Here is a 13,588-nt window from a genome sequence, read left to right as displayed (position 1 = left end):
CATCTCATGTTGCAAACATTTAACTATAGAAACTGTCTTTTGGTAATTATATATTAACATTTGATATTAAGTATGAGTTAATTTTTTCGATTCGATATTTGATCTTCCCAGTGCTCAAACACACTAACACCATTCCATATCACCACTTCGTGAAACATAGATATAAATAATGAATACCACGTAACTTGTCATTGCAACATTATTCTTCCACCAATGTGGGAAAAGAAGAGCGAGAACACATACGAACAGCTGATAAGTGAATACCTAATCAGTCAAGGCGATGAAGTAAAAGAGGGTAGTGAAACTTGAAATAAATGAATGCACATGGCATATTTACAAATTTGTAAATGTGAGGCACTCCCATGAGCCATATGTAACACTTAGCATTGCTGTATTATGTTCATAAGACGACTGAACGTGCGTTCATGTGCCTTGTCCCACTCAGTGAGAGCGCTTGGATCAGAGGTAGATTCTGACTTGCGGTAGATGTGGTGAAAAAATTTACCATCGAAATAGGCATCCAGATGACAGTCAGCTGGCCGTGGGAAGGATAAACCACAAGCTGCAGCAACGTCCAAGACCTGGAGGACGGCGCGCACGAAGAGCGTGGCCAGGTAGATGGCGCGTTCTGTTCGGATTTTGACGCGACGTCTGGACAGTTGTCTCGCAGACAAACTTTTCACAGACACAGCAACAATCACAAAAATCCTCAACTCGTCCCTTGTTAAGATTTGGGCCTCGTGGTACAAGTAAAAGAGCGCCGCTGTGGGTACAACCAGGTACTGTGGAGACAGTGCCCGAAAAACAGAGAGGTCTTTGGTCGGCGATATCACCCAATTGAAGGTACACCAACGGCGATCCTTCGGGCCTGACCACAGTTCTAAGGGGTCTGGGTGGTGGACTCCTTCTGGCAGTGTTTTCTGGACCACCACAGTCTCTTTACGCACCTGCCCTGACCCAGTCAATATATACTCGGTCACTCGGAATGGTCCATTACCGCTATTCCACAAGAGCACTGTGTACATCCTGGATCGCATGGCTCGCAGAGCCAGAAAAGTTGGAGGAAAGTTAGGGCGACTTATGGACAGATCCTCAAGTGCGTTGCCAAATCGCATGAGGCGGCAATTCATCACTGTGAAGATGTTCCGGGTAATCTCACAGGACATATGTCTGGCTTTTACGCGTTGGAGCACTGCACCCCATCTGGGGTCATTTTTAGGTGTCATTGACACCCCCACGTGATACTGGTAACTATAAACACTTTCCTGGACCAGTTTCTCCAGTTTCTGAGCTTTCCTACCACTCTTACCGACAGCCACCTCACACATTCTGCTGACATCACCCTTCGGTGTTCCCTTCAACAACTCTGCTACGAGTTCTATTACGACCTTGGACCCATACATCCGTCTCAGGTTTCTGTGTGGCTTCTTTAAAGCCTTCTTGCTGACGATGTCATTGCCCACAAAAGACGCAAGAGCTGGGAGGTTATCAACCACTATGCCGAGATGTGAGGCGATCACGGTCGACTGGAAACGCAATGCCCTCACTTTATTGCCGATCTGCAGACCAGTAAAGGTGAAGACGCAAGGTACACCACTGTATATCAGGAAATCTGAATCGTCGGACAGTACGCCAATGCAGCACGCATTGGTGGCTGCGAACTGTGCCAGTTCAGTGTCGCAGTCAGTTGTAGACAAACACACCTGACAGCCAAGGTGCTTGAAAAAGACCGACGCACAGGGTATTACAGCTTCGGGTAAGATCCTGAATCCACAGCTGAGATACCCCTTGGCTTGCGCTGTATGCAATTTTGTAAAAAATTTGCTGATTTCCTTTGCCTTATCCTCTCTTCTCTTCACCCACGTTGAAATTTTCTCTTCCACTGGAGCCCCATCGAAGACGAAATGTAAGCTTAAACCTATGCCCCGGAACTGCTTGACGAACTGCTCACACCTTTCCCGGAACTCCTTGTACTGCCCGCCATGAAGAGATCCCAGCTTCCTGTACAAGTACCAAGCACACTGAGGCCCGTCCACGGCAACCACAGGCTCGCCTGTGTTTCTGCTCCTGAAGTCGTTGTCAATGGTCCGCATGTTCACCACCTGGTAGAGGTTATGATCTCTGGCGTATTTCGACAGCCCGTCGACTCCCATACTGGAGGCAGGAGACGTGCTGGGCTCCTAGAATTCCTGTTGACAATAGTTAAATATGAAACTCCCAAGCCGATAAAAGGGTAATAAATACCAGTACCAAACAAATGAAGCAGACGGATGGGTGGACTTACAAGGATGAAGGCTAAGGTTGATCACAAACGGAGCAATACAAAAGGTAACAATGTCTTTAAGTAAAATTGTACATAACAACCTGTAGACTGGCCGGAGTGGCAGTACCAGGTGCTTTCAAGTTCTAAGGCCTCCGATTTTTTTTCTCCGGACTGGAAAGAGATGGAAACATGCGCATTGTTTTAAAATGAGGCCGCGTTCATTGTCAATACGTCCCAGAGATGGAAGCACCGTACGGCAGATGGAATTTTACCGCCAGCGGCGAGAATGAGAACTGTTGTAAATACTTAAAATGGCGACGTTTTCGTTACTTGAACAGTGTGCAATCATTCGTTTTCTGAATTTGCGTGGTATGAAACCAATTGAAATTCATCGACAGTTGAAGGAGACATGTCGTGATGGAGTTATGGATGTGTCGGAAGTGCGTCCGTGGGTGCGACAGTTTCATGAAGGCAGAACATCGTGTGACAACAAACCGAAACAACCTCAGGATCGCACAAGCCGGTCTGACGACATGATCGAGAAAGTGGAGAGAATTGTTTTGGGGGATCGCCGAATGACTGTTGAACAGATCGCCTCCAGAGTTGGCATTTCTGTGGGTTCTGTGCACACAATCCTGCATGACGACCTGAAAATGCGAAAAGTGTCATCCAGGTGGGTGCCACGAATGCTGACGGGCGACCACACGGCTGCCCGTGTGGCATGTTGCCGAGCAATGTTGACATGCAACGACAGCACGAATGGGACTTCCTTTTCGTCGTTTGTGACAATGGATGAGACGTGATTGCCATTTTTCAATCCAGAAACAAAGCGCCAGTCAGCTCAATGGAAGCACACAGATTCACCGCCACCAAAAACATTTCGGGTAACCGCCAGTACTGAAAAAATGATGGTGTCCATGTTCTGGGACAGCGAGGGCGTAATCCTTACCCATTGCGTTCCAAAGGGCACTACGGTAACAGGTGCATCCTACGAAAATGTTTTGAAGAACAAATTCCTTCCTGCACTGCAACAAAAATGTCCGGGAAGGGCTGCGTATGTGCTGTTTCCCCGAGACAACGCACCCGCACATCGATCTAACGTTACGCAACAGTTTCTTCGTGATAACAACTTTGAAGTGATTCCTCATGCTCCCTGCTCACCTGACCTGGCTCCTAGTGACTTTTGGCTTTTTCCAACAATGAAAGACACTCTCCGTGGCCGCACATTCACCAGCCGTGCTGCTAATGCCTCAGCGATTTTCCAGTGGTCAAAACAGACTCCTAAAGAAGCCTTCGCCGCTGCCATGGAATCATGGGGTCAGCGTTGTGAAAAATGTGTACGTCTGCAGGGCGATTACGTCGAGAAGTAACGCCAGTTTCATCGGTTTGGGGTGAGTAGTTAATTAGAAAGAAAATCGGAGGCCTTAAAACTTGAATGCACCTCGTAGAAGGCAAAAAAATGAAGGATGAAATTCAAAATTTCGCGTTTGAAAAGGTCTTTTAGCACGAGCATCGTACAGACATATCGTCATTTGACCAACGCCCGCAGCTCTAGAGTGGAGCACATAGACAGAGTCATCCCTAGCTTTCAATACTGGCTGGAAGAGTTGGCCGGCCGGTGTGGCCGAGCGGTTCTAGGCACTTCAGTCGGAAACTGCGTGACCGCTACGGTCGCAGGTTCGAATCCTGCCTCGGGCATGGATGTGTGTGATGTCCTTAGGTTAGTTAGGTTTAAGTAGTTCTAAGCTCTAGGGGGCTGATGATGTCAGAAGTTAAGTCCCATAGTGTTCAGAGCCATTTGAACCATTTGAATTTGATTTCCATTTTGAAGAGTTGAGAACTTATCTCCAGGTCCGGTTGTAATTCTAATAATTATCTATTAGAAACGAAAACAAGAAATCAACCGTATTTATAGTGAAGAGTGGAAAAATATTACATATCCATATATTCCTGAAAACATCTCTGAAATTATGAAACAGTAGTAAAAAGAAATACGTGTGATGTACAAGAGATTTATAACTACAGTATCGAGATTGAGGAACACAATCTCGGACACTTTCTGTACGCTGTGTGCAGTTGTTTCACGAGTGTACAACAGGATTTTGTAAACCTCTCTATGATAACGCCTTTTCATAGCTCTGCAGGCGGCTACAGTTTTCGTCGACTACCGTTTTCGCTACATAGTTAGCAGCTGTCTAAAGCGCTGTCAAGTGTCAGAGATTTCCTTAAGTTGACTCGACTGTAGGAACTGTGAAGGATAAATGCACTAGAACTTCGTGCATGGAGCGGCATTTTGTCACGTATTTCAGTGTTCATTTCGTCGTATGTCCGTATATATGTGTCACACAATGATATAATTTTGTAGGTACACTCAGCGGCGTATCTTCACACTGTCTGCAAACTAAATTACAAACAGAACAAGTAGAAGAGAAGCAATAAATTTGAACATCACGCGCAATTCGTCAGTTTTTCTCAGTGATTATGGCGTCACATCTTCCGAATTATATGTGGTACCATGAAACTTTTGTAGGTGCATATGGCGGCATATGCCCTCTACTGGCTGCGAAATTTACTGGGAATACTGTGAGTAGCACAGAAGTAACGAAGTTAAACGTCACACATGATGCGGCAGTTTTTCACCCATGACGTCATACTCTTTAGCTATGTTAGGTAGCCGGTTCATACCCCAACGCGATAGTTGCCTAAAAGAATATATATATATATATATATATATATATATATATATATATATATACGCCCGAAAGAACACAGACCATCTTCATACATATACAGGGTGGTCCATTGACAGTGACCGGGCCAAATATCTCACGAAATAAGTATCAAACGAAAAATCTACAAAGAACGAAACTCGTCTAGCTTGAAGGAGTAAACCAGATGGCTCTATGGTTCACCCGCTAGATGGCACTGCCATGGGTCAAACGGATATCAACTGCGTTTTTTAAATACGAACCCCCATTTTTGTTACATATTCTTGGAGTACGTAACGAAATATGAATGTTTTAGTTGGACCACTTTTTTCACATTGTGATAGATGGCGCTGCAACAGTCACAAACGTATAAGTACGTGGTATCACGTAGACTAACATTCCGCCAGTGCAGACGCTATTTGCTTCGTAATACATTACCCGTGTTAAAATGGACCGTTTACCTATTGCGGAAAAGGCCGATATCGTGTTGATGTATGGCTATTGTAATCAAAATGCCAAATGGGCGAGTCCTATATATTCTGCTAGGTATCGTGGACGACGTCGTCCAAGTGTCCGGACCGATCGCCGGATAGTTACGTTATTTATGGAAACAGGAAGTGTTCAGCCACGTGTGAAACGTCAACCACGACCTGCATGAAATGATTATGCCCAAGTAGGTGTTTTACCCGCTGTCGCGGCTAATCCGCACACGTCAGTAGCAGACAAATTGCGCGAAAATTGGGAATCCCAAAAACATCGGTGTTGATAACGCTACATCAACATCGATTTCACCGGTACCATATTTCTATGCAGCAGGAATTGCATGGCGACGACTCTGAACGTCGTGTACAGTTCTGCCACTGGGCACAAGAGAAATTACGGGACGATGACAGATTTTTTGCACGCGTTCTATTTAGCGACGAAGCGTCATTCACCAACAGTGGTAATGTAAACCGACATAGCATGCACTATTCGGCAACGGAAAATCCACGATGGTTGCTACAAGTGGAACATCAGCGACCTTGGCGGGTTAATGTATGGTGCGGCATAATGGGAGAGAGGATAATTGGCCCCCATTTTATCAATGGCAATCTAAATGGTGCAATGTATGCTGATTTCCTACGTAATGTTCTACCGATGTTACTGCAAGATGTTTCACTGAATGACAGAATGGAGATGTACTTCCAACATGATGGATGTCCGGCGCATAGCTCGCGTGCGGTTGAAGCGGTATTGAATAGCATATTTCATGACAGGTGGATTGGTCGTCGAAGCACCATACCACGGCCCGCACGTTCACAGGATCTGACGTCCCAAGATCTCTTTCTGTGGGGAAAGTTGAAGGATATTTGCTGTCGTGATCCACCGACAACGCCTGACAACATGTGTCAGCCCATTGTCCATGCATGTGCGAACATTAAGGAAGGCGAACTACTCGCTGTTGAGATGAATGTCGTTACATGTATTGCCTTATGCATTGAGGCTGACGGACATTTTTTTGAGCATTTATTGCATTAGTGTGGTATTTATAGGTAATCACACTGTAACAGCATGCGTTCTCAGAAATGATTAGTTCACAAAGGTACATGTATCACATTGGAACAACCGAAATGAAATGTTCCAACGTACCAACGTTCTGTATTATAATTTAAAAAACTTACCTGTTACTAACTGTTCGTCTAAAATTGTGAGGCATATGTTTGCGACTATTACAGCGCCATGTATCACAAAGCGAAAAAAGTGGTCCAACTAAAACATTCATATTTCTTTACGTACTACACGAATATGTAACAAAAAAATGGGGGTTCCCATTTCATAAAAAAAGTAGATATCCGTTTGACCTATGGCAGCGCCATCTAGCGGGCCAACCATAGATATTTGGCCCGGTCACGATCAATGGACCACCCTGTATATATGAATTTTGTATCTGTTGTTTCGGACATGTCCGAGAGAACAGATACCATATATATATATATATATATATATATATATATAAGTCCTTGGTAGTCGCACTCTCATCTTTGTCCTCGGTGGCTCAGATGGATAGCGCGTCTGCCATGTAAGCAGGAGATCCCGGGTTCGATTCCCGGTCGGGCACATGTTTCCAATTTTGGTTGAAATCGGTTCTGTGGTTTAGGAGGAGATGTGGAACACACAAGCCGGTCGGTGTGGCCGAGCGGCCCTAGGGGCTCCAGTCCGGAACCGCGCGACCGCTACGGACGCACGTTCGAATCCTGCCTCCGGCATGGATGTGTGTGATGTGCTTAGGTTAGTTAGGTTTAACTAGTTCTAAGTTATAGGGGACTGATGACCTCAGATGTTAAGTCCCATAGTGCTCAGAGCCATTTGAACCATTTTTTTGGAACTCACAGTCACACAGTAACTCACGCACACTTTGGCATGGACGGCTAGAGTTCGTCGGCGACATTGGTATCGCCGGAACTGCGCCAGGAAACTATGATAGGAACGTTATACTTGTGTGTATACATCAACGATGTGACGGAGTAAAGTTAGAGCAAATGAGTAGGAAGAATAAACCTATAATGTTCTTATACAGTATTCAAGGTGTCCTGTGCGACACGTAACGTCTATTAAGGAGGTTTTCCAGTCTAGTGGTCAGATTTTTACCTCACTTTTTTAGGTGAAAAGGAAACATAAGTCAAACAGTGCTTACATCCCTTTCTTCATCTATCTTCATCTGCAATATCAATTTTTTGTCCAAAATACTAAGGGATTATTAAACAAAATCGCATCGAAGACCTTAATCCACACCGTGCACCAGTAAGGGCGTGGATGTATTTCAGGTAACTGGTTGGTTTGTAACAGACCAGACCAAACATTTATTAACGTATTTGAGTGCAGCTATGGTCAGAATTTCGGAAAAGTGAAAAAATGTAATTTTTTCACAAAACTATGGCTATCTGAAACAAAGTAAAAAATATGTCGACCTTATATTCATTAAAACGTGCATAAAACGGATATTTTGAAAATTAATAATTTGATGTTCCGACGATAGCCAGTTCGGTTGTCTACAAAAATAGCTAAGCGTCATCAAAATCGGCCTAGTAATTCTTCGGCAATCCAATTTGACATGTAGGAAATACACTACTGGCCATTAAAATTGCTACACCACTAAGATGACGTGCTACAGACGCGAAATTTAACCGACAGGAAGAAGATGCAGTGATATGCAAATGATTAGCTTTTCAGAGCATTCACACAAGGTTGGCACCGGTGGCGACACCTACAACGTGCTGACACGAGGAAAGTTTCCAACCGATTTCTCATACACAGACAACGGTTGACTGGCGTTGCCTGGTGAAACGTTGTTGTGATGCCTCATGTAAGAAGGAGAAATGCGTACCATCACGTTTCCGACTTTGATAAAGGTCGGATTGTAGCCTATCGCGATTGCGGTTTATCGTATCGCGACATTGCTGCTCGCGTTGGTCGAGATCCAATGACTGTTAGCAGAATACGGAATCGGTGGGTTCAGGAGGGTAATACGGATCGCCGTGCTGGATCCCAACGGCATCGTATCACTAGCAGTCGAGATGACAGGCATCTTACCTGCATGGCTGTAACGGATCGTGTAGCCACGTCTCGATCCCTGAGTCAACAGATGGGGGCGTTTACAAGACAACAACCATCTGCACGAAGAGTTCGACGACGTTTGCAGCAGCACGGACTATCAGCTCGGTGTCCGTGGCTGCGGTTACCCTTGACGCTGCATCACAGACAGGGGCGCCTGCGATGCTGTACTCAACGACCAACCTGGGAGCACGAATGGCAGAACGTCATGTTTTCGGATGAATCCAGGTTCTGTTTACAGAATCATGAAGGTCGCAGGTCAGGCAGGTGTTTATCAGCCAGGCAGGGGATGATGCGATTCTGTAACACATCGGCGTACCTCTCACCCGTCACGGTAGCAGTTACAAAACCAGAATCACGCATTTACTCGAAGAAGAAAGGCCCGATAACGGTAGATGTGGTAAATGCTACCCATACAGTGACTTTCTCGTCGTGCAAGGAAGTTTCCACCACAGTTCTAGAATTTTCGGTAGCCCAAATTCTGCAGTTGTGGGCGTTGACAGACCCTCGGAGCATGAAATGAGCTTCGTGGGTCAACAACACGTTACTCAACCAATCGTCATCTTCCGCCACCTTTTGAAACGCCCACACCGCAAATGTCCTCCGCTTCACTAAATCGCCAGGTAACAGTTCATGATGCCGACGGATTTTACACAGATAACATCGGAGGGTACGCCTCAGTGCCAACCAAACAGTGGTGTATGGAATGCCGATGCGACGTGCGACTGCACGAGCGCTGACTGCCCCGTGCATAGACGAACCCGCTACAGTCTCCATCTCTTCCCGAACTGTCTCAGCAGCATTACGCCTTGTGCTCGGTCGGCCACTACGGGGTCTATCGTGTAAACAACCCGTGGCTTCGAACTTCGAAATCATTCTCGCCACAGCTGCATTTGTCAACGGACCTTTACCCGTTCGAATCCCCTTCCTATGGCGATAGGATTGTAACGCTGAACTAACACATTCCCCATTCTGATAATAGAGCTTCACTAAAAGCGCCTTTTCAGGTAACGTCAACATGCTGCGACTGCTGGCGAATATGATTCTCTCTCTCTCATTACAGCTCCTTTTAGACACGATTGTCATGCGCAGTCGCTGACGTTTTGCTGTCCAGCGCCATCTGTCGGACATTTTGTGACCTTTTGTTTTGTTCTAATAAAATCCCATGTCATTCCAAGCATGTGTGTTAATTTGTACGTCTCTATCTACATTATTCCGTGATTTATTCAGTTTTCAAATTTATACTGACTTTTTGATCACCCGGTACATTATGGGTACTCGATTACAGGTTGTAGACACACGGTTGACAACATATGGAAATTTGAATCTTCCTATGAGTCATGCTCGGATAGCCTCATTATAAAGCGACTGCTTGCGATTTACAAGAAACCCAAGCTAGCGCCCCGGTCTGGCAGAAATTTTCATTGTTGTCATTTAATACTACAACCGACAGTTGTCCGTATTTCGAATTATGAATACATTTAATGTAGAGAGACTTACTATGAAATCGTACAAGCTAGTAATGTAGTTGTGGCATAACAATGATGCATAGATTGGGACCATTCTGCATTATGGTTGGCACAGAGCTCCAAGAAGTCGAATGATGTGATGCAGTGCCATGCTGTGCCATGACATCGTGACTCCACAACGAGACTACATGCTTTGAGAAGTTAACATGACATTGAGACAGACTTGCGTGAGTGAGGGAAATGCGTAGAATTGTGGAAAATTCGGGAACGAGACTAGTCACATATGTAATAAATTGGCAATTGCGAATAAGGGCTACCATCGGCTGTAGAATGGAGTGACGACAGTGAAAATTTGTGCCCTACAGGGCCTCGATTACGCATTTCCCGTTTATCGCAGCGGTCGCCTCACTATACTACTGGCCATTAAAATTGCTACACCAAGAAGAAATGCAGATGATAAACGGGTATTCATTGGACAAATATATTATACTAGAACTGACATGTGATCACATTTTCACGCAATTTGGGTGCGTAGATCCTGAGAAATCAGTACGCAGAACAACCACCTGTGGCCGTAATAACGGCCTTGATACGCCTGGGCATTGAGTCAAACAGAGCTAGGATGGCCTGTACAGGTGCAGCTACCCGTGCAGCTTCAACACGATACCACAGTCCATCAAGAGTAGTGACTGGCGTATTGTGACGAGCCAGTTGCTCGGCCACCATGACCAGACGTTTACAGTTGATGAGAGATCTGGAGAGTGTGCTCGCCAGGGCAGCAGTCGAACATTTTCTGTGTCCAGAAAGGCCCGCATTATCCTGCTGAAATGTAGGGTTTCTCAGGGATCGAGTGAAGGGTAGAGCCACGGGTTGTAACACATCTGAAATCCAGCATCCACTGTTCAAAATGCCGTCAGTGCGAACAAGAGGTGACCGAGACGTGTAACCAATGGCACCCCATACCATCACGCCGGGTGATACGCCAGTATGGCGGTGACGAATACACGCTTCCAACGTGCGGTCACCGCTATGTCGCCAAACACGGATGCGACCATCATGATGCTGTAAACAGAACCTGGATTCATACGAAAAAATGACGTTTTGCCATTCGTGCACCCAGGTTCGTCGTTGAGTACACCATCGCAGGCGCGCCTGTCTGTTCAGATGATGTTAAGACGTGTGTGAAATCCTATGGGACGTAACTGCCAAGGTCATTAGTCCCTAAGCTTACAGACTACTTAACCTAAATTACTTTAAGGACAAACACACACACCCACCCCCGAGGGAGGACTCGAACCTCCGCCGGGACCAGCCTCATAGTCCATGACTGCAGGGCCTTGACCGATCGGCTTATCCCGCGCGTCGCTCCTGTCTGTGATGCAGCGTCAAGGGCAACCGCACCCATGGTCCCCTAGCTGATAGTCCATGCTGCTGCAAACGTCGTCGAACTGTTCGTGCAGATGGTTGCTGTCTTGCAAGCGTCCCTATTTGTTGACTCAGGGATCGAGACGTGGCTGCATGATCCGTTACAGCCATGCGGGTAAGATGCCTGTCATCTCGACTGCTAGTGATACTAGGCCCTTGGGATCCAGCACTGCCTTCCGTATTACACTCCTGAACCCACCGATTCCGTATTCTGCTAACAGTCATTGGATGTCGACCAACGTGATCAGCAATGTCGCGATACGATAAACCATATTGCTAGACGCGTGAAAGATCTCTTGCGCGCTTCGTTTGGTGATGATCGTGTGCTCAGCCGCCACTTTCGTCATACTTGGCCTGCCAGGTCCCCAGACCTCAGTCCGTGCGATTATTGGCTTTGGGGTTACCTGAAGTCGCAAGTGTATCGTGATCGACCGACATATCTAGGGATGCCTCACCTTAACACCGGACATTCTTTACATTGCTGTTCACAACATTATTCCCCGACTGCAGCTATTGTTGAGGAATGATGGTGGACATATTCAGCATTTCCTGTAAAGAACATCATCTTTGCTTTGTCTTACTTTGTTATGTTAATTATTGCTACTGCATTGTAAAATGTTAATTACATCCGGAGATATTGTAACCTAAAGTTGACGCTTGAGTACCACTCCACCGCTGTTCGATCTTGTGTATCGGAGAGCACTGCAACATACATCGCGTTTCTACAGAATGATCTGCCAACGTTGCTTGAAAATGTCCCACTGGAAACGCATCGACATATGTGGTATCAGCATGATGGTGCACCTGCATATTCCGCAATTAACACTAGGCTGACCCTTGACAGGATGTTCGACGGGCGTTTCATAGGACGTGGAGGACGCATAAATTGGCCAGTCCGTTCTCCTGACCTTAAACCTCTGGACTTCTTTCTGTGGGGTACGTTAAAGGAGAATGTGTACCGTGATGTGTCTACAGCCCCAGAGGATATGAAACAACGTACTGTGGCAGCCTGCGGCGACATTACACCAGATGTACTGCGGCGTGTACGACATTCATAACGCCAGAGATTGCAACTGTGTGCAGCAAATGATGGCCACCACATTGAACATCTATTGGGCTGACATGTCGGGACACACTCTATTCCACTCCGTAATTGAAAACGGAAACCACGTGTGTACGTGTACCTCACCTCTCATGGTAATATACATGTGCGTCAGTGAAAAAGACCAATACAAAGGTGTTAGCATGTGGACGTAATGTGCTGTTTGAGTCTCTTCTGTACCTAAGGTCCATCACCGTTCTCTTTGGATCCCTACGTAATTCGGTGCTCTCCGATACACACGATCGAACAGTGGAGGAGTGGTACTCAAGCGTCAACTTTAGGTTACAATATCTCCGGATGTAATTAACATTTTACAATGCAACAAACGGCACTGATTACGTATTTGTTTATATGTTCAGATGTGCTAACAAAACTAACGGGGTTCTATTTAAAAAAAACGTAGGTTTGTGTTAAAAAACATACTTCCGTGCATTTTTTTATGGTTTGTATTAACCAATTACACTAGCCCCTCTCCTCACATTCGGTCTGTGGAATCGATTCGTCAGTATTTGATGTGGTTCACGAAATATATCCAGCGGTACATTAGGTGACACACCCTATATGTTGCCCAGCGCTACAAAATATGCCTACAGGGAGGTGACCAGCATCTGCAAGAACCCCAACGAAACACAAGTCGCCTGCATGAACTCAGTCCTCAGAACCTGATTTGAAGGGTACAGCAGCGTACTCGGCCCCCAAACCACCAGTGGCCCATAAAGTTGCAGTGCAATCGTCTCCAAGTGGCTGAGACAAAAGGCGCAAACGATATATCAGTGCTGGCCGAGTGTTCTCTCGCCCATGAAAATAATGGCAAGCAGGTCAGACCAGTGGAAATGTCAAAGACTACCACAAATCCACATCTAAATTATGAGGATGTCCTGCATTCGGAGGTTGAGCGAGCCAGTCGAGATCGAAAGACAGGGGAAAGAGCCACCGTGGTACAACAACCGAGTTAAAAAAATACTACGGAAGCAAAGGGAACTTCACAGCAAACATAAACACAGCCAAAGCCTTGCACACAAACAAAAGT

The 13,588-nt window shown here is 45.9% G+C and overlaps 1 protein-coding gene across 1 annotated transcript; it reads right to left on the bottom strand.

The window, feature by feature from the left end:
- Window positions 1–380: 380 nt before the first annotated feature.
- LOC124552271 lies at window positions 381–2,153 on the bottom strand. Its single transcript, XM_047126550.1, has one exon. The coding sequence runs from the start codon at window positions 2,151–2,153 to the stop codon at window positions 381–383; it is 1,773 nt and encodes a 590-aa protein (XP_046982506.1).
- Between the last annotated feature and the right edge of the window lie 11,435 nt (window positions 2,154–13,588).

The sequence above is a fragment of the Schistocerca americana genome, chromosome 10, assembly GCF_021461395.2.
Source record: "Schistocerca americana isolate TAMUIC-IGC-003095 chromosome 10, iqSchAmer2.1, whole genome shotgun sequence".
Classification (NCBI taxonomy): Eukaryota; Metazoa; Arthropoda; class Insecta; order Orthoptera; family Acrididae; genus Schistocerca; species Schistocerca americana.
This window is presented reverse-complemented; position numbering and strand designations above follow the sequence as displayed.